The sequence below is a fragment of the Triturus cristatus genome, chromosome 1_2, assembly GCF_964204655.1.
Source record: "Triturus cristatus chromosome 1_2, aTriCri1.1, whole genome shotgun sequence".
Taxonomy (NCBI): domain Eukaryota; kingdom Metazoa; phylum Chordata; class Amphibia; order Caudata; family Salamandridae; genus Triturus; species Triturus cristatus.
Genome location: NC_140580.1, coordinates 730,326,834 through 730,348,266, shown reverse-complemented (window position 1 = coordinate 730,348,266; position 21,433 = coordinate 730,326,834). Strand labels below are relative to the sequence as shown.

At 47.6% G+C, this 21,433-nt stretch overlaps 1 protein-coding gene across 2 annotated transcripts in view; it reads right to left on the bottom strand.

Moving 5' to 3' along the window:
• VPS13D (vacuolar protein sorting 13 homolog D) overlaps positions 1-21,433 on the bottom strand; it is a 2,738,381-nt gene that overhangs the window by 1,111,300 nt on the left and 1,605,648 nt on the right. For both annotated transcript variants that reach the window (XM_085608633.1, XM_085608634.1), the window contains exon 49: positions 20,698-20,824. In XM_085608633.1, coding sequence (XP_085464759.1) covers positions 20,698-20,824 — 127 coding nt within the window. The remainder of the gene's footprint in view (positions 1-20,697; positions 20,825-21,433) is intronic.

Sequence of the window (21,433 nt, the reverse complement as noted above, 5' to 3'; positions counted from 1 at the left end):
AGATACAGATCCACAAGAAAACAACACAACAAGAAACAGCAGTATTACCATAAAATGTCTAGTTAGTGCAAAATACACAGAATAAAGTGCAATGTGCTTGTCCTACATTTCATAACTTCGTACTAATGCAATTCTTTAGACTACCAAACTACAGAATATAAAACGTACTAGCATTACATAGACAAGTAAACTGAGTAGGAGTGTTTTGCGTGTTCAAATTTTGATCACTGATAAAAATTCTTTAAAAAAAAAAAAAGAACAGGGTAAAATTAATTTGGTCTAGTTTCAAAGGTCAGCACACTGATCAAACTAGAGACGGCCTTTGCAATAAAAATAGTTGGTTAGTACAAAATACACAAGTAAAAGTGCTAAATGCTTGTCCTAGACTTCAATTCTACATACTAAAACCACTACAATATGAAAAATAAAACTACAGGAATAAACATATACATGCAATCCTAGTACGTTTGATATAGGAGAATAATACTTTGTTGTTTTGTTTCAGTTATTCCATAATATGACACGGAGCAGATGATTGATCGTGAAGCATTTCCAACTCCATTCAAATACCATAGACAGAATTTCCTTTATGACTCGAACTATGCTAGTTTTGAATCTGCAATGCACATAATCTTAAGGAATTTCCCACAGAACATCGCATCCTACCCTTGAAGACAGGCTATAAAACTGCTTGCCGATGGTTGTGTGAAGGAACCAGGCATGCCGGTTCCAGGCCATCTCAACAACGCAAGTCATAACCACGAATATGCCTTTACCACAAATATGCCTTTACAGTGAATTATGCATTGTTAAGGCATGTATGGTAAAGACATATCAGTGGTTCAAACTTGACAGGTAAGTCTTAACCCCCGACTCCTACCCCTCCATCCTGTTAACAACCCCCCCGAGCCCTAAAAACAACCTCGCCCTCCTCTGAGCCCTAAAAACTACCTCGACCCCCCTTGAGCCCTAAAAGATTCCTTGCCCTTCGGTAAGCCCTAAAAACTACCCGAGCCCCCCAGAGCCCTAAAAACTAACCTGCCCCCCCCCCAAGCCCTAAAAAGTATTACGATCCCTGTCCCCCGCCCTGAGCCCTAAAATGGCCCCCATGCCCTCCGCCCTGACATCTAAAACTACACCATCCCTCCTAAAAAACAACCCATCCCCCAGCACTGATAACTTCCCCCAGCCCTGAAAATTAGCCCCACCCCTCTCATCCTTGAAAACTACCCTGACCTCCCCAGCCCTGAAAACTACCCTGACCCCCCATCCCTGAAAACTAAACTACCCCCACCCCCAAAGCATACAAACTAACCACCTCCAACACCGGGCCCGAGCCCTACTTACCTCACCGCATCGTGTCCTCTCCTGATCAGTCCTGCTTCCTGCTTTCCCCAACCAGCAATTTGACCACGCACTGCCTTAACCACGCATATGCGTGGTTAAGGCAAGCGTGGTAGCGCTTGCAAAGCTGGAACACGCATGGCTCTGTCCGCGTTGTTCCAACTGTTTACCCGTGCCAAAACGTACATATGGTGTTTCTAATAAAGTACTGTTTCCACAGTCCTTTCTGTTCAGCCATTAGTGCTGGGCAGAAACAGACAATATGGCAAATGTCTTCCTTTGGATAGTTACAAAGCCAACATGAAGTCTAAACAGTTTATCTCCTCTAAACAGGAGAATTAAAATGTGCTTAAAAAACACCTAATTGAAGACTCAGCAGCTTGAGCTAGGACTTTAGACCATACAAACACCCTAAGTAGGTTTGAAATTTGATGGGGTCATATGAACCCATTACCATCCATGCATGAGATTTTTTAAACAGCACAGCTTTGTCTAATAGGGATGAGATATTATTTCCAGATGAATTTATGACTCTATTAAATGTAGGTAAGGGTTACAGCCCAGACCTCCTCAGCCGTGTAGGTAGTTAAGGCTAAGTTTAAATAACCATATTACATAGTGTTTCTTGAATCACTTTTGGCTTTCCACAAATTGGAACTTAGGGTAGGTCTTGGGTGATTTCTTAGCTTATAGCAACATTTAAACTGAGGACCCAAGTTGCTTATGCTCTGCCTCCTAAGACCAAACTCTACATGAATTTGAGCAGGAGAGGCCTGGTGAAGAAGACTGAAAAGGCGTCGATATGTCCCTGATATAGCATTATCAATTATTTTATCCGCTCTTTCTCTCAAAGCCTCGACTCCGTACATAAGAGACGGAGCATGTTTAGTAGCCATAACTTGCAGTAGTGGAAGGATGGACAGGCCTTGTAAAGAATTCCATAGTGAATAAAAAGCAGTGGTTAGGGCACCACAAGTAGCTAAGAAGGAACAGTGATGTTAGTGGCACACATATATGTAAAATGAATGCAATAAGAAAGGGAAAAAAAGTGAGAGTGAGTAAAAAAAAGAAGAAAAAAGAAACTATCAATCACTGAGATTACAAAGTTGATGTCAGCAAAGGCGAAACAATACATTTCAAAACCAGCATGGACTCCTGAGTATGCTACTTACTTTGCGAACGCAAGTTTTTTGTTGTTTTTATGTGGACGGGGCTTGCCTCCGTGTGGTAGCAGCACCCGTCAAGTGAAGGCGCACTCCACGTGGTGCAGTAATTTATGCACAATTAAATGTATCACATATCATGGACCAACCTCGTCTACGCTTTTCGGCTTACAACAAGCCTTGTGAACAAGGCTGTCCCCACTTTAAAGACGCACTCACCAGCAGATCTTACATAAAAGCAACCAGCATTCTCCATTCAGAGTTCTTTGCGTGCCTTACACATTTCGGAGCACAGCTCCTTGATCACAGGCTGCCAGGATGTATGCAGAAATTCTGAAAGGCAATCTCCTCAGCAAATTTAATTATTTCAATTGACCTTTAGTAGGTTTAACAGGTGAGTTAACTGGTGTTCATGCTGGGATATGTCCCTTTCAAGCAGTGTTCTGTCTCTTGTAGACTCTGCGCGGCAACAAGCATTTATGTATTTTAGAATTACCCTCCAGTGGGTCTCCAAATCGTAGATGTTCAGTGATTTATGCTGACCTGCTGTCCCAAAAAGCTCCGGTTTTCCCTCATATACTTTACAGTTGTAATTCTTGATCAGAAAGGAGTGGCGTTGCCATGTTTGGTATGTTTAGAATTGTAGTGATAAATCCTACTTACTAGTGAAGTTGGATTTCACATTACTATTTTAGAAATGCCATTTTTAGAAAGTTGGCTTTTCTCTGTCCTTATAACTTTTTATGCTTTGCAGCATGTCTCCAATAGAAATCTAGGCTGGGTGACAGCTGCACTTAATGCATTCTCTCTAGACAGCCACAACACAGGAAGGGCTGGGTATGACAGGGGATACATATGCATTCATCTGCAAACTGATACTCTTCCTGGGCAGGGTGAGAAAGAGGTGGTTCTCAATTTACCCCTGCTGATTGTCTGGAGCCAGGGCTAGGCTGAAAGGGATCTTTGAGAACTTCTAAGGGTTCTTTTGAAGTAACCCCCAACATCAAAGGCATTTTTGGGTATAAATACAGGGGGTCTGACCCCATATTTTTATATACTGCATGGGACTTGTAACCAGATGCTGCTGGCTCTACATGTGCAAATTGCCAGAGGACTGCTATGCTGCCAGGAGGAACTGCCATTTTCCTGACTGTTTTGCTGAGTTGGCCTGCTGCTTGTTGAATGCTGGGCTGCAGGAGCGGTTGACACTTTGCAACCTACGTTGATGTCCTGGTCTGCTGCCTGCTACTTGCTTGTACCCCAAGAATTCTACAATGGGGTTGTTGCCTTGCCCCCTGTTCTTTCAGAGTCTCAGGGCCATTAAAGACTGTGCATCATCTTTATTGCCGTGGGATTCAGATTCTGGCAATTAAAACAACTTCACAGAAGCCTGCGCTTCATACTACGAGCACAGCGTTTCGTGTTGCCTGTCGTTCGGAGAGATGCACTGAGGCGCGAGCACTCTCGTCAGGACCAAGCGCTGACCCCCCTCAGCGTAGCCTTCCCCGAAACACGTTGTTCTGGTAACATGGAGCAGCCAAGCCTTCTGAGGTTCATTCTGGCTGGCTCCGCCCCCTAGAGCAGCACCAATTGCTGAGGTGACAACACGGGCTCCGCTACCGAGGCCCGTTGGCAGTTCCTGACTCCCCGACCTTGGTCCAGCCACCATGATGGTACTGTGGGGCTAACCGGGGCCATAGTAGGAGGAACATCGACCAGCGCTCCCACGCGGGCAGCCCTGTTTTCAGTAAAGAATTGCAAATCTGAGCAGCCGCGATGGGCTTTGGACTTGCCAGAGTTCATGCTGGACATTCCTTGTTTGTAGGACATTTAAACCTAAACCACTCACCAGGACAGTTCGGAGTTCGACTTTCCCCGCTCCCGTGCCTCAAAATGTCCAGTGGTTAATCCCTGACAGGAATTGCCATCTCTCAACAGGTCTTACAGAATTTACTGTATACCGTCTAGTAGACGCACAGGTGCTCCTATCCGCAATGTTTTCTGAATGCAGTCGTTTACTATTTACCCTAACAACCTGCATTTTTTGCAAAGTATTCACTGGCACATGTCGTTTTGGTCTTCTTGTTTTATGCACAATATATACATTTTTTATATAACCCTGTGTGGAGTCTTATTTGTAGTGTAGTCATTGTGTTACTGTGTGAGAGTGCTGCCCAAATGCTTTAGACATTGCTTCTGTGAATAAGCCTGCCTGCTCTGCACCAAGCTATCAGAGGATGAGCACAGGTTATCTTGGTGTGCATCAAACTTACCCTGACTAGAGTTGTGGGTTCTGCCTGCCTTGGGTGCCTACCTTAGCCAACCAGAAACCCCATTTCTAACAGTCACCATCTAGTTAAACAGCATCATATAACAAAGGCAAGATGGCCTTTTCAGTTGCTCATTTTGGAAGACGGCAGTACATTTAAATCCTTATATTTAAAGGTCATATTTACATGACTAAGCATCAGCCTATATTAAAAAATAAGATACAATTCTATTCTTCGAGTCGTCAACTTTAATCTTCCAGTTAAGGTCTTATGAAAGTATATAACAGACTTCCCATTTCTTATGGTTTGGCAACTGTGGGTTTTCCACTTCACAATACACAAAATGTATCACATAAATCCACATCAACACAATTCAATCTACGTGGGACTTTGTCAAGGCCAGTACAATAGTTACAATAATGGCGAAATTACTAGGAGATAATGTTCAAACTAGGTTCCACGTTTACAATATTGTAGAGTAAGTCACAAAAGAAAAACCGAACAGTTGTTGCAGATATTCAACTGAACTGATGAATAGAGTACATTCTCTGGTAACACAAGGAGAAAGACAGACTTTGTAACACTGTATATTTTTTGGGGGGTTAAGTGATGAAGAACAACTGACTTACCTTCGGTAATGATATATCTGTAAGAAACATAGGTTAGTTATAGATTCCTTACATTAGAATTACCCCCAGGCGTCAGACTGGATCCGGAAAATTTTTAATCAGTAGTACCCCTGTGCGTCGGAAGGTAGCATCAGTCGACTCCGCGTTTATCGTTGGTGTCGTGGTTGCCTGGATGACACAGCGATAGCTAAATAAACACCGCACTCGCGCGCTGACATCAGTTCTGTACACGACTTTCCACGCCAGAAGCCCAGAGCCATGCAAGACACTGACCACTGGTGCACAAAACTAGGACCCTGAAAGGAGGTCCCTAACCCTAGAAGTCAGTTCGCAGAATGGGGAGGATGGGTGGGGCGGTAAGGAATCTATAACTAGTCTATGTTTCTTACAGATATATCGTTACCGAAGGTAAGTAACTGGTTCAGTAGAAAGAAACAGTTAGTTATAGATTCCTTATCTAAGAAGATACCCCAGCAATACCAACCCCAGAGGTGGGTCTGCAAACTAAGTTCACACCAGAAAGTCCTGGAGAACACGAACGGCCAAAGAAGCCGTCTCTCCGGACCTTGCTGTCCAGGCAGTAGCGTTTGGTGAACGTGTGCAGAGATGCCCACGTAGCTGCCTGACAGATGTCATTAAGGGGGTCTCCCCGTCCCAAAGCAATGGTAGCTGCCGTCGCCCTGGTGGAATGGGCGTGCAGTCCCACTGGAGGATCCTTCTTCACCAAAGAATAGCAAGCTTTGATGCACAGAACAACCCACCTGGAGATGGTCAGTTTGTGCACGGCCCAACCTTTCTTAGCGCCCAAGTAATCAACAAAGAGCTGGTCGTCCACCCGGAATTGTTTGGTGCGATCCAAGTAGATGGAAAGCACATGTTTTGGATCCAGATGGTGGAGCCTCTCCTCCTCTTTTGAAGGATGCGGTGGAGAGAAAGAAGGTGGGCAAAATGATGGTTTGGCCAATGTGGAAAGAAGTAACCACCTTGGGAAGAAAGGAAGGTCTAGTCCTGAGGACGACCTTGTCCGGATTAACAGTCAGAAAGGGAGGCTTGAAAGAAAGAGCTTGTAGCTCACTCACCCTGAGCGTAGAGGTGATGGCCACCCGAAAGGCAGTTTTCAAAGTTAGAAGCCTGAGAGGACAGTTATGTAGCGGCTCAAAGGGAGCACACTTAAGACATGTAAGAACCAAGTTCAGGTCCCACTGGGGCATTACGAAGAGAACAGGAGGAAAAAGATGAGTAATGCCCTTAAGGAAACGATTTACAACAGGGGACTTGAAGAGAGAAGTCTGACAAGGAAGCCTAAGGAAGGCTGAAATGGCCGAGAGGTAGCCCTTTAGAGTGTCCAGAGCAGAGCCCTGCTGGGCCAAAGAAAAGAGGAACAAGAGAACCTCAGAAAGAGGGGCAGAAAGGGAACCACAGCCTTTGCTGTGCACCATGCCACAAATTTGTTCCATTTGCAGGTGTATACCGTCTTAGTGGAGGGACGCTTGGCTGCCAAGATAACTTCACATGGTAAACTTCACTGCGTCTCTCCCTTCGGCAACTGTCGGAAAGAGTATGGCCCGGCCTCCTTTGGCCACTGAGGCAGCACTTGCGCAACCGTATCCCACACGGAGTGGGTGTAACTGCCAAACAGACATGCAGTGTTTACTGGCCGCAGTCCCAAGCTGGAGGAAGAAAACATCTTCCCAAGATGGTCCAGCATTTCGGATTCTCTATCAAGTGGAGCGGAAGGGAATTATCCTGTCCACAGGAGCCCCTGTGTTGGGCCTGGGCCAGATGCCCAAAAGGATGTCTTTTAGGGCTTCATTAAATGGCAGCAGGGGCTCCGAAGAGCTCGCTACCGGCTAAAGCACCTCTGTCAGGAGGTTAGTCCTGACCGCCACCGTAGGTAGCTTGAGGTTGAGAGCCTCGGCTGCCCTACGCAACACCACTGTAGCCATAGCCGCGGTAGGAGGAGACAACATGCCAAGGTCTGGTGAGGTATCCGGACCACTGGCTTCCCCCAGTTCCTCTCTCCAGTCCGGTTCATAACCCAACTGGTCAGTCAAAGGTTCTCCAGACCCCTCCCAGTCCTCCTCTGGTTGCCAATCTGGCCGAAAAGAACCAAGATAGAACTGGGGCAGAAAAGTACCCGTTGGCCGCAGATCCTGCACCACCCGCATCCCTCGTAGCCTCACACGAGCGACGGGGAGAAGTCGAAGAGCGACGATGCTTCTTCAACTTCTTCTTGTGCTTTGACTTACCTGAGGAGTGCGAAGACTTTGATGAAGACTGGTGGTGGTGGCTCCGTGACTGGTCCCTCGACCTCCCACGTGACCGGGACCTCAAACGGCGCGGAGCCAACTGCCGGGCCTCGAGAAGCTTTCGGGATTGCTCCCGCAAAGACTTTGGATTCATGGTCCGGCATTCGGAGCACGACTTGGGGTCATGGTCGCGCTCCAGGCAAAACAGGCACACACGTTGCGGATCCGTCACCGACATCAGCCGGCTACAGAAACCGCACGCCTTGAAACCGAGCATCCCTGACGTGCACGAGGAGTCGAAGACTCAAAATCGATGTTAACAAAAGTTGGGAAAAAGTCAGTCGAAAAGTGACTGTAGGTACCGCTCTCTCCGAATCTGCGCTGGCTGGCACGGAAAAAGAAAGAACTGTCATCAGCGCGCGATGCCGGCGTCTAAGTAGCTACCGCAACGTCATCCCAGCGACCATGGCGCCAACAACAAACGTATACTCGACCGACGCCACCTTTCGACGCACAGGGGTGCTGCTGACGAAAAACTTTCTTGATCCAGTCTGACGCCTGGAGGTAATTCTAAGGTAAGGAATCTATAACTAATTGTCTCTTTCAGATAAAGGCTGCCAAAAAGCGGCAGAGGAGTAGCTCTTCCCGGATCGGTGCTTAACTGATGCAGGAAGAAAATAACCGACGTCCACCGCCTGGGTGGTGCCTATATAGGCACTGCGACGTCATAACTGACGCTACCGATGCCGCCGACATCATGCTGAGCCGAATGGAGTCACCCGACACCACGCGCAAAGGGTATTGCTCAGCAAACATTTTCGGATCCAGCCTGACGCCTGGGAAATTCAAAGATAAGGAATCTGCAGCTAGAAGCCTCTATCAGATCTTTCATGCTAAAAGATACCCCGTTTATATTCTGAATGGCTGAGGCAGCGTGAACACCACTGGCAGGACTCCGTGCTAAAGATTATGGGCCTGATTCAGCTCTTGGTGGATGGGTCACTCCATCACAAACACGAAATCCTGTCTGCCGTATTACAAGCAGTAATGGAGGAGCGTCGCCCCACTGCTTTCGGCAGTGGAAATAAAGGAAAAATAAAATGATAATAACTGGTTGTTAATAGCATTTTATTTGTTCCTGCTGCGGCTTGATGGGCGTTGCAGGGCTGCCCTGCTTTGCAAGGGAAGAGTAGTGGCACCCTTATAAGTGAGCAATGACTGCTTGGCCAGCCAACAATCATGTGCACTTTGCATGTTCTCCATGCAGGCTGCATTACAGCTTGAGTGGAGAACATGCCCAGGCCCCCATTACTTCTCTGAGACTAATCACAACGCTGCATTGCAGTGTTGTGATTGGTCAGGGGAGTCTGGGTGCTTACCAATCACAACGCCTGGGTGTGCTTCCTGGTTCCTGCGGAACTGAGGGACGATGACAAGGGAAAAAGAGGAACTGCGAGGATGTAAGGTACCTTTTTTTTCTCTTTACTTTACCCCCTCGCCCCGCCCTGCCACCCCCGATCTGTGCCAGCCACCACTGATTACAAGTGCATTATATCCTATAGTACTTGTAATACGGCAGACAGGATATCCGTTATGTTTGTGACAGAGTATCTCATCCGCCAAGATCTAAATCAGGCACTACGATACCAGGATCACAAGCTCTACACTCGGAGGGCCAGAAGCAGGGATAATTTACTAGAATACACAAGGGGAAAGGATGAGTCCAGAATAGAAGTTTAATGCACATCTGACCCTTCACTTATGAAGCTCTTCCTTGATTTATTGCCTGGCTTATTGCTCTCCTCAGCAAGAGTCCTTAGCGTTAACAGTTCCCCTGAAAATATTGTGAATGCCATTAATGGCTTAACGGCACCAAGTATATGATGACTCCCAAAGGGCAGATATTGCCCTTCAGCTCTATATCCTAGGAGGGCCCAATCTCTGAAATTAGTTGGTCACGACGACCTTCTGTTAATGATCAATAAGATAGCACAACACAAAAGTTTTGGGAAATGGATGTGTCATAAACAAGGCACATATCGGACATGCAAGCCTCACAAGCACACAACAGCTGTCTCTTCTGCAGCCTTTGAAACACAATGACTGAAAGTACTCATACCACAATAACCAGCTGAAACAAGCATTTGCAATGCAATAGGTCTCGCATTTGCGAGAGTTAGAGCTATTGGTGTTGTAAATGACAATGTCTTGCACCTATGTGTTTTGGTTTGGAGTGTAATGGATGGTTGTGGTTTGTTGTGGAATTATGTGGGTTGTATTTGAATTATTAGTTGTGGTAAGATGTGTACATTTGTGGTGTTCTGGAGGTATGTGGTGTGTTGTGGAATTGTGTTGTGTATATGAAATATGTTTGTGTGGAATTATGTGATGTTTTTGTAACTGTGTGGAGTTGTATTGTGTAGCATTGAGTGTATTTATGCGTATTGGAGTAATGGTGTGGAGTGCATTTTCTGTCAATTGCTGGTATGTGGAATAGAGTGCATTTTTGTGGGGTGTATTTTATTGAGTAGAGTGCTGAGTAATTATGTGGATCTGAGTGGTATTATGTAGAATGTAATTATGTTGAGTGGTGCAGAACTGTGTGGCTTTGAATTGTGATGTTTGGAATTATGTGGCATGGTTTATAGTGGTACTATGTGGCAAGGTGTAGAGTAGTATTTTATGGTGTGGAATTATGTGGTTGAACTGGGATCTCTCGTGGCATATCTTGGTGTGGTTCTAGAATGGCCTAATGTCTCACACCAGCAACAAGAAACCGTGTACGGGGAGGATACATCTATTGTCACCAGTGTGACTCTCGTCAAGAAGATTATGGGGTCAATAGATGATAAAGAATCCAACAAGTAGAGTTTCCCTGTGCTGATCCATGCAGTGGCGTAGCAAGGGGTGGGGGCGGTCCGCACGTGTTTGGGGGGGGATCATCACCAGCACCCCCCACCCCACCCCTGTTCTTCATCGCGGCCGCGGGGCATCAAAGGCAAAGGCAAGGAACCCCACTGGGTCCATGCCTTTTTGAGGCTTCAGCAGCTGATGTTGCCAGCCACCCTTAAACGCAGTCACAACTATTTGCAAAAGAACTGTTTCCTTTAGTTAGTTAGTTCTTATCTCTCCCTCCCATATGAAGATCCTCCGATGAGAATAAAAGTAAGCCTTCAATGTTCATGACTTCAAGGAGCACCATGGGCTCCTGTCCAAGCTTACTGAGCAGGTGTCTTCAGCAGTAGCACCAGAGATCTCTATGCGAGCAGGCAGATGAGGTTACCGACACTTGTTATCGAAGGGTGTAGGAGTACGCCCATAGCAGTTTCATGTACCCGTAATTACCAAGCTGTAAGTGCATCTGAGGACGTATGAACGTGGAGCCGATGCAGGCCAATGCTTTAAATGTGCCACAATACAGCACCCAGAAAAACAAAAATGACAATTTACAACACATTTAGCATCTCTGAAATTAAAGTGACTGAAAGTATTTTTGGTAAGCGTGTAGATTTTCTTATATGTTGCTACCCAGAGCCTCACACCAGCTTCTGCATTTCTTAGCTTGGGATGAGCCTGGTTTAAGCTACTTTCATCACCTTCCAACTATAACATCGGTAAACCTGTCCGTACTACAATAGAGGCTCAAATTCTCTAATCTAAAACTGCCTTGAACAGTGTGTGCACATAAGAGAACATCAAAATAAATGTAATTTGGCTAGGTTCCTAAAGTTACTCGACAGGTTTACTTGAGACCAGGTGGAGATTTAGAGGACACCCGCTGGAATTATGAAGCAGGGGAGGACCAAATTATGTGGCAGGGATTACTAAATTGTGTAGAAGAAAAGACAAAATATGTGACATAATGCAGCACATTTGGCGATTGTATGACCTCATAATTTTGTCATTTTTACACGTTAACACTATCTGGAGAAAGGTTTTACTCCATTAGTACCAGCCCGACACCCAAACACTGCAATCTACAACAGAAAGATTAACAATCAACCTTTGAGAAGGGCCTTCCACTATCCCACAACACATGTTGCTGCGTTTTTAGTAACTTTTGATCTGTTGGAGCTAGAAACATTTTTAAAATCTGCAGATTACGCAGCAAATGATGGATTATGTGGCAAATGCTGAAAATCCATAATTATGAGGAATTATCGAGGCTGAAAAATTGCATAATTCTAGTGGCCCATCAACAGTCATGGCCATCTGAGGTGAAATTAAGCCTTATTAAACTCTTATTTTATTTGCCTATATAGGGTTACATATAGTCTGTATTTCAGCTGTTAAATCCAGAAGTTGGCATTACACCACACTAGACCAAAGGGAAGGCAAAATCACGAAATGTGCCCAGTCACCTGAGCATGAGGATGTGGTCCTGCAAATATGATGAAAGCAACATAAGGAAACTGGCAGTACTTTTGAAATGTAGTTTTTAAGCAAGTTCAATTATGTGCACAACCTTGGAGATGGCTTCTAGTAAGAAAAGGAGAAGGGGCAAATCTGGTGGGACCTGCTTCTCTGCAAGCCTTGAAAAGACCTGGTCGCACAGGGATGCAAACGCCTAAAAATGACAGTTCTGTCAGGAGGATACTGTTTATTCATATTTTTTCAACTACCACCATCATGTGCAAAAACCAATAGGTCTGTCCTTAGCAATTGTGAGGTCATTCTTGTTTACTTAATTTGCAAACCTGCAATATGGAAAAACAGTGAGAAAAATATACAAATAAAGGCGCAGGCCAGAGCCCGACACAACAGCACATGCACTGAAGTGTACTCCTTCTCATGCTCCTGTTCACATGTGATCAAACAAAATACTCTCACTCTTAGCGCAAACATCCGGTGAATGAAGTGGGTTGACCAACTACCGCGTAACCTGAAGTCACGGGGCAGAAGATGAGCTGTATAACGAATGGGAGATATACAACTCTACTTAGCAGAGCCCTTGCTCAACTATTAAATGATAAAAATCAAGGAGCAGCTCCAGTGAAATTGCTAATGGTATATAAAGAAAGTAGGGCAAAAATGAACAGCTTTTCCATCTGTAGAATGAAGTGGGCATCTCCCGGTTTTCACACTGAAAGTGTTCAGACCTGAAGCGCTTTGGAATTTCTTGCTCTAAAGGTGGGGAAGGAGGGCACAGTGAAGTTTCGCGAGCTGTGGGGATGCCACAACTCCTAATCAGAAAAATAAATTTTTATAGGCACATAAGCTGGCCATGGAGATTAGAAAACAGTGAGGGAGGTTTAAAAGGGGTACCAAGGACGGTCGAACTACTGGTACTCACAGGTCAGATCTTTTGGCCCTACTCTCGGTTTGAGAAGGAAAGGGATTTTACAGGTTATTTTGTAAGAAAATAAGTGCCAGGCTCTGGTCAAGAGGCAGCTTGCAGAAGGCCATTTCTCCTGTTAGCACCACCTAAAACAAAATCGAAAGTGGTGCGAAAATGTGGTGCAATGGCCAGTGCTGCCGACCTCAGAGCTTGGGAACGAGGCTCGAGGTTCGGCGTCAGCTCAACATTAGCAGCTGAAATCAGTGGTTAATTTGTTTGTATGAGATGAGCTCTTTAACTTGACTCAACCCATAATCGAAATGTCTGCCTGTTGCCTGTTCCACTCGTCTGCAGCAAGCCAGCGTTGTCTTAGGGGCCAAAGCAGAGGAGTCTCGTATGCAACTACAAGACCAGATGTCTTTAATTAAGACAGTGCCCGCCTTGCGGGCGCTCATGCAGTTGGGGGGGGTGGGGGGTGAAGGAGGAGGAGGTACAGAGCAGTTTAAAAGATATACCGCGATGCTGAGAGAAAAAAACACAAAGCCACATGAAGGGCGTATATGGGGGAGGGAGGGGAAACAAAGGAGGAAGCGTAATATATGTGAATGATTAAAAAAACAAGTTGATTGAGCCAGGCTACCATTATTAAGTATGTGACCTGATTTCTTTAATTAAGATAGAGCCTGACTTGCGGGCGTCGGTGTAGCAGGGGAGAGAGGGGGGAACTGAGAGAATTTTAAAGATCTGACGCGATGCTTCCGGTAAAAACAACTAGGGGCTGTGATGGAGCGGCTTGCTGGGGCTGTGGAGATCTGGCGCTCCCTTTACCTGCTCTGAAGAGGTTGATCGCCGTTGGCACACGGCGGTCACGTTCCTTCCCTGACCTTGGTGCTGCCCAGTGGCCCTGAATACACCACCGAACTGAGAGCACCTGATAGCAGATAAGCAGAGACAGACACAAGGAGGGCTTTCTTTGAAACTCTATGTCCCTGCCCCACTACCCCACCAAGCAGTGTTTGTCTTTCAGAGGGAAGGCAAACTCTGGGCTGCCCAGCCAGACCCGTCATCGCCCTGGCTGCCGCACCTGACGTTATTGTTGCAGACACTGCTGGAGGGAGACATAGGTCCCAGTAACCACCGGACCAAGGACAAGATGGAAGAGACGCCGTGCACAACAGACGCCGTACGCGTGCACATCATCGCACGTGTCTGCTGCTTGTTTATATATGCATCGCGCTTTCCCTTAAGTGAAAGCGCAATGCAAAAATAAACACGCCTGTCTGGAAGAGACGCCGTGCGCGAGCGAGCTAAATCTCCAGTCCGGGTGGGCGGGGCCTAAGGGAGACAGAGCGTCCACTTCCCCGCTTCCAAAAAAGCGGGACACAAAAACAACGACTATAGATCTCGCCAAGGTGAGCAGCGCATGCGCTGCAACGCAGGCGAGACCTAAAGAACAAGTTACTTACCTTCGGTAACGCTTTTTCTGGTGGATACAGTATCTGCCTGTGGATTCCTCACCTTGTGAATATCCCCTGCGCCAGCATTCCACGGAACTTTTCTTCCCCAGCATTCCACGTCGACGTGGGCGACGTCACAATACATCGGCTCCGCACGCGACTCCGTACGACGTCATCGGAGCCATAAGAAGCCCACGTCGGCGTGGTGACGTCAGTTCCACCCATTTTTTCCGTGCCTTCGAGGCGAACAGGTGAACCAACGACAAACCCAAGTATACACAGTATATAGAAAACCAATACATATACATAGCATACAAAACAAGGGAATGCTAATCAAACAAGCATTACCTACAAATGTACAAGAGAAAATATAAGCATTTCAAACAAGACTAATTTCATGGTATACAAAAGGTGGACAACGGGGAGGCGGGTGGGTTGGTGAGGAATCCACAGGCAGATACTGTATCCACCAGAAAAAGCGTTACCGAAGGTAAGTAACTTGTTCTTCTGATGGATACATCTGCCAGTGGATTCCTCACCTTGTGAATAGATTCCCACAGCAGTCCCCACTCCCGGAGGAGGGTGTCCACCTTCCTATACCAGAAAGTCTTGCAAGACAGAGCGCGCGAAGTGGCCCTCCCTCCTCATCTCAGAGTCCAAGCAATAATGCTTTGCGAAAGTATGGAGGGAGGCCCAAGTCGCGGCCTTACAAATATCTGCCACAGGAACACCCCGGGCCAGAGCAGATGTTGAAGACTTAGCTCTAGTAGAGTGAGCACGAATACCCTCAGGAGGAGTCTTACCAGCCAGGGCGTAGCAGATCTTGATGGTCAGTATTATCCATCTTGACAGCGTGCGCTTGTGCACCGCTTTACCTTTAGAACGACCAACGTAGCCAATAAAAAGCTGGTCATCAACACGAAAGTCCTTGGTCCTGTCCAAATAAAAACTCATAGCCCTCTTCGGGTCAAGGCGATGGAGTCTTTCTTCCTCTTTGGAAGGATGAGGGGGTGGATAAAAAACAGGGAGGGTAATAGACTGCCCCAAATGGAAAGGAGTAACAACTTTTGGCAGGAAAGCAGCCCTGGTCCTGAGAACCATCCTTTCAGCATGTAAGGTAAGAAAAGGAGGTTTGGAACTAAGAGCTTGAAGCTCACTTACCCTCCTTGCCGAGGTTATGGCTACAAGAAAAACCACCTTAAAGGACAACAGCCTCAAAGGACAATTATGAAGAGGCTCAAATGGGGACCCCATTAAAAAGGTTAAGACAAGATTAAGGTCCCACTGAGGCATTACAAATGGAGTAGGAGGAAACATGTTTGTAAGGCCCTTGATGAACCTCAGAACAACCGGAGATTTAAATAACGAAGGTTGATCTGGAAGGCACAGAAATGCCGATAAGGCCGAAAGGTAGCCCTTGACCGTGGCCACAGCACAGCCCTGCTGAGCCAAGGAAAGAGCAAACTGAAGCACATCAGAAAGATGAGCCTTTAAAGGGTCAATGGATCTCTCTCCACACCACTTTACAAACTTAGACCACCTGTAGGAGTATATGGACTTGGTGGAGTGTCGCCTGGCCGATAAAATAACGTCCACCACATCAGGTGGGAGAGAGAAGGAACTCAGGTTGCCCCGTTCAATCTCCAGGCATGAAGGTGTAAGCTCTGGAGGTGGGGGTGTAGAACCTGCCCCTCCGACTGCGAGAGGAGGTCTGCCCTCAGAGGGAGACGGAGCGGAGGGCACGAGGAGAGGTGGAGAAGATCTGTGTACCACACCCTTCTTGGCCAGTCCGGGGCGACCAAAATGACTTGGGCCCGGTCTTGGCGAATTTTCCTCAGAACCCGAGGAATCAAGGGTATGGGAGGAAACGCGTAAAGGAGTCGTGAACCCCAACTCAACTGAAACGCGTCCCCCAACGCCCCCTGCATCGGAAACTGGAGACTGCAGAATGACGGGCAGTGCGCGTTCTCTCGGGTGGCAAACAGGTCCACCCGAGGAGTCCCCCACGTCCGAAAGACGTGACGAACCACCTCCGGATGGAGCCTCCACTCGTGGTCGGCGGAGAACTGCCGACTGAGACTGTCCGCACGCACATTCAGCACCCCGGCCAGATGATTTGCCATCAGACAAATCTGATGGTCCTGAGCACAGGACCACAGCCGCAGGGCCTCTCTGCAGAGACAAAGAGACCCTACTCCTCCCTGTTTGTTTATATACCACATCGCGGTCGTGTTGTCCGTCAGAACTTGAACTGACCGACCGCGAAGGGAAGGGAGAAAGGCCTTGAGTGCCAAACGAATCGCCCGCAACTCCAGAAGGTTGATATGAAACAACCTTTCCTCTGGAGACCAAAGACCCTTGATCTCCAGATCCCCCAGATGAGCTCCCCACCCTAGGGTGGAGGCATCCGTTATCACTGTGGCCACCGATGGAGGTAGATGGAAAGGCTTTCCTTGGAACAGATTGCCCTCCACGCTCCACCAAGACAGATCCGCTGCAGCTTCTCCGGAGATCTTGATCGACTCCCCGAGATCCCCGTTGTGCTGATACCACTGCTTGCGGAGGCACCACTGGAGCGCCCTCATGTGCCAGCGTGCATGGTTGACCAACAGAATGCAGGAAGCGAACAGACCGAGCAGGCGAAGGACCTTCAGAACTGGAACAACCGCTCCACTGTGGAATAAAGGGACCATCTCCTGAATGTCGAGAATCCTTTGAGGAGGAGGGAATGCCCGACACACAGTAGTGTCCAGTACTGCCCCTATAAACAGGTTGCGTTGAGAGGGCACCAGGTGAGACTTGGGCACATTGATCGAAAAACCCAAGTCGAATAACAGCTGAGTTGTCACCTGCAGATGACGCTGCACCATCTCCGGGGACTCTGCCTTCAGAAGCCAGTCGTCCAGGTAGGGGAAAACCGGAATCCCCGACCTCCTGAGATGAGCAGCCACCACTGCCATCACCTATGTGAAGACTCGAGGTGCAGTAGTAAGACCAAACGGGAGGACCGCAAACTGATAATGTTGCGACCCAACCGTAAAACGGAGATACTTCCTGTGCGACTTCAGGATTGGGACATGGAAGTACGCGTCCTGCAAGTCGAGCGACACCATCCAGTCTCCTTGCTGCAACGCTTGAAGAACCTGCGCAAGGGTCAGCATCTTGAACTTCTCCTGTTTCAGGTAAAAATTCAAGATTCTGAGGTCCAGAATCGGACGCAATCTGCCGTCCTTCTTGGGGATCAGGAAATACCGGGAGTAGCATCCCTGACCCCTTTCCTGCTCCGGAACCACCTCTATTGCGCCCTTCTGAAACAAGGCCAGAACTTCTTTCTGCAGGAGAAGCAGGTGGTCCTCCGAGCAATAACCTTGGCAAGGAGGGTAAGGGGGAGGAAACTCCCGAAAGGGAAGGGCGTACCCAGTCTCTACGAGGTTCAAAACCCAAAGGTCGGTTGTAACAGATTTCCAACCCCGTAGAAAGTAGGACACCCGACCCCCCACAGGTCTTACATGATCCGGGATGGGGGATCTAGGGCTGCTTCCCTGAAGCCTCATTTGGAGCAGAGGAGGAGGAGGAAGAAGAGGGGTTACGACCAGAACCTCTCCGACCCCTTTGCTTCCCTCTATAGGAGCGATAGAGGGGATTCTGCTGCTGTTGTTGCTGCTGTTGTTGTGGCTGTCGGAAGGAGCGAAAGGATGACCTTCCGAATCCCCTAACCTTACGGAAAGTTGAACCTCTCACAGGAACCTGCAGACCCAAGGACTTCGCCGTTAACCTACTGTCCTTAAAACGTTGAAGAGCAGAATCTGCCTTCTCCCCAAACAACTTTTGTCCATCAAAGGGCAGATCCACCAGCGTGGCCTGGACATCCGCAGAAAACCCTGAGGAACGGAGCCAAGCTTGTCTCCTTGCGGCAATGGACGACCCCATAATTCTCGCCACAGAGTCCGCCGTATCCAGCCCAGACTGGATCACCTGCCTGGCAGCTGCCTGAGTGTCCGCCACAACCTCCATGAAGGACGACTTATCCCCCTCAGGTAACTTAGGGGCCAGAGTCTTTATAGAGTCCATCAGGGCATGAACATAACGCCCCAGCAAGCACGTAGCATTTGATGACTTCAATGCCATACTTCCTGAGGAGAAAGACTTTTTGGCCGCCTGATCAACTTTCTTCGACTCCCTATCAGCAGGAGATTGGGGGAAAGCACCCGAAGCATGTTTAGAACATGAAGCCTGCACCACTAGGCTCTCCGGAGAAGGATGCGTGGATAAAAAAATCCGGGTCTCCTGGCGCAACCCTGTATCTCCTTGCCACCTGCCTGCAAACTGCTGGAGCTGACAGAGGCTTCTTCCACACCTCCAATACTGGTTCCAAGAGAGCCTCATTGAAAGGTAGCAAAGGCTCAGAAGCCGACGTCGGGGAGTGCAACACCTCTGTGAGCAGATTGGACTTGTATTCCACAGAGGGCAGCTGCAGATCTAACAACTCCGCGGCCTTCTTGATCACAACATGGTAGGGCGCCAATTCCTGTGGTGGAGAAGACCTTGCAGAAGCATGCTCCCACTCCGGGGTGGTATCCAAACCACTTGCCACCTCTATACCTCCAAACTCGTCCGAAGAAGAGTCGACCTCACCTTCTTCCACCTCAGCACGAAATCTTTCCTCCTCCAAAACCCTTTGGGCTTCACGCCTCGATCGATTCCGGGGAGCCGGCGTCGTCGACGTCGTACGCGGCGTCGGTGGGGCCAAAGGCATCGGCGTCGGAGGCGCTACAGGTGGAGTCGGCGGCGCCGGATGCGGCGTCGAAGGAGTCGGCCTCGGCGTCAAAGAAGGCTCCGAAGATTGACCATCCATCCGAGGTCGAGCCGGATTCCCAACCGGCGCCGGAAACTGCCAAGAAGGCGCCATCGGCATAAAAGGCATAAAAGGAGCCTGAGCATATTGCTGCGGCACTCCCAGAGAAAACGCCATCGGACCCACGGGACCTGCTGGTGCTCCGGATGGGAAGGATGCTCTCTGAAAAATGCCATACATGGCATTCAGAAACCCCGAAGGATCCGTACCTGGAGCCGGGAACTGGGGATAAGGAACTGCCCCTGTATCCTCCTGTGGAGCCACCGGCGTCGGCTCCTCCGAATCCTCCACCGGAACCACGGAGTCATCAGGCACCGGGACAGACTCTTCCTGCTCCTGCTCCACATCAGATTCCACCCGACCAGGAGTCGAAGCCTTGGACGGCGCCGGAGACGGCGTCGGGGAACGAGCCGGAGTCCGCTTCGGAGAGGGAGACTTCGAAGACTTATCCGGAGAAGGCGAAGGAGACAAGATCTTGCTCTGACGTCGACGAGGCGAAGCCGACCTCGACCTCTTAGACTTCGAGGACCGACGCCGAGAAGAATGCTTCCTCTTCTTATGGTGCTTCTTCGACTTCGACGACCTCGAAGTCGAAGACTCCCGCCTGGACTTCTCCTTTTTCCTCCCTCTCTTCTCCTCACCGATCTTCTTCATGAAGAGTTTGGTCTTCCTCTCCTTCAGTGCTTTAGGATTCATGCTCCTACAGCACCCGCACTCATCCACATCATGATCAGAAGAGAGACACCATAAACAATTCTGATGCGGATCCGTCATGGACATCAGGCCTCCGCACTCCCTACAGGGCTTAAAGCCCGACTTCCTCGTCGAAGACATTCCGATTTTAACAAGAATACACCACTAGATTACAAAGTATCTAGAGAGCACTGGGAAAAAACCGTTGCGCGTCGACGGCGCGGAAAAAAGGGAACTGACGTCACCACGCCGACGTGGGCTTCTTATGGCTCCGATGACGTCGTACGGAGTCGCGTGCGGAGCCGATGTATTGTGACGTCGCCCACGTCGACGTGGAATGCTGGGGAAGAAAAGTTCCGTGGAATGCTGGCGCAGGGGATATTCACAAGGTGAGGAATCCACTGGCAGATGTATCCATCAGAAAAGGACAACTAGTTCCAATACACACCACAAACTTCCAAGAATATCAACCCTAAATAATTAGATCAATGAAAGATTAAACCAAAGGGAAATTATTGAAGTGGTACCAGGTACATTTAGAGGTGCATTGCTTCTCGTGACGGCAAAATAACTTTTGTGTGTGTGTCTCATGCACTATTTAAGGCCGTACGTTTTTGTTAATCTCAGCCAGGCACATGGGATATTTTAAAACATTGAAAGTGATCAGTACAAAATGTGACTGTCAGAATATTTTGAGTTTGCAGTCACTAACACAATATTGTTTTCTACACTTCATAATCCATTCATCCTCCTACTTACAGACTGGGCTGTTCTTTGTCAGTGTAACAAAACAGAAGAGGGCTCAAACTTCTTGCAAGTTCATGTTCTTCAAACTGCCCTGCAGCGTCTGTTTTTGCATTGTCCTGCCTGAAGATCAGAGGCAAGCCTTTGGGAAGTAAACAAAAACAGTGCCCAAATAAAAATACAATTATTGAAACCATAAATCATTTAAACAAAAAAAATGTAATATCTGCTTGATACTTCATCTTGAAATTACTTCACAAAGAACAATCTCAATGACATTACTATTTCGTAAGGCTAAAAGCAATATTCGATGCACAAATACTCATCTTGAGTTTCTTATTATCGTCTACATCTACAGTCTAGAATCTTTTTTTCAAACATGTCAAATAAATGCTTTGCTATCATTAAAATTAAAATGAGTAGCTGTACAGCAATTCTCCCTTTTTATTTCTCTATTTTTATTTGTCAACGAGAGGGCATTAAATACAAGGCAAATAATTGAATGTAAACAAACATCTTACATAGCCACAATAAAATGGAGAGAAGAATTAACAAATAAACTCATATATATATCAGCTGTGAAAGATAGTCAAGTCAATGTACACCAACCCCTTATCTTTCTGCTTATACCACTTAAAACAAAAGTCCCCAGATTACAATACATTTAGTTATGGAGCGCACACTTCTCGTTTTAGCCAACGCAAGTTCCATATCATAGATCTGCCTTACTAGCAGCCACCAATCCATTACC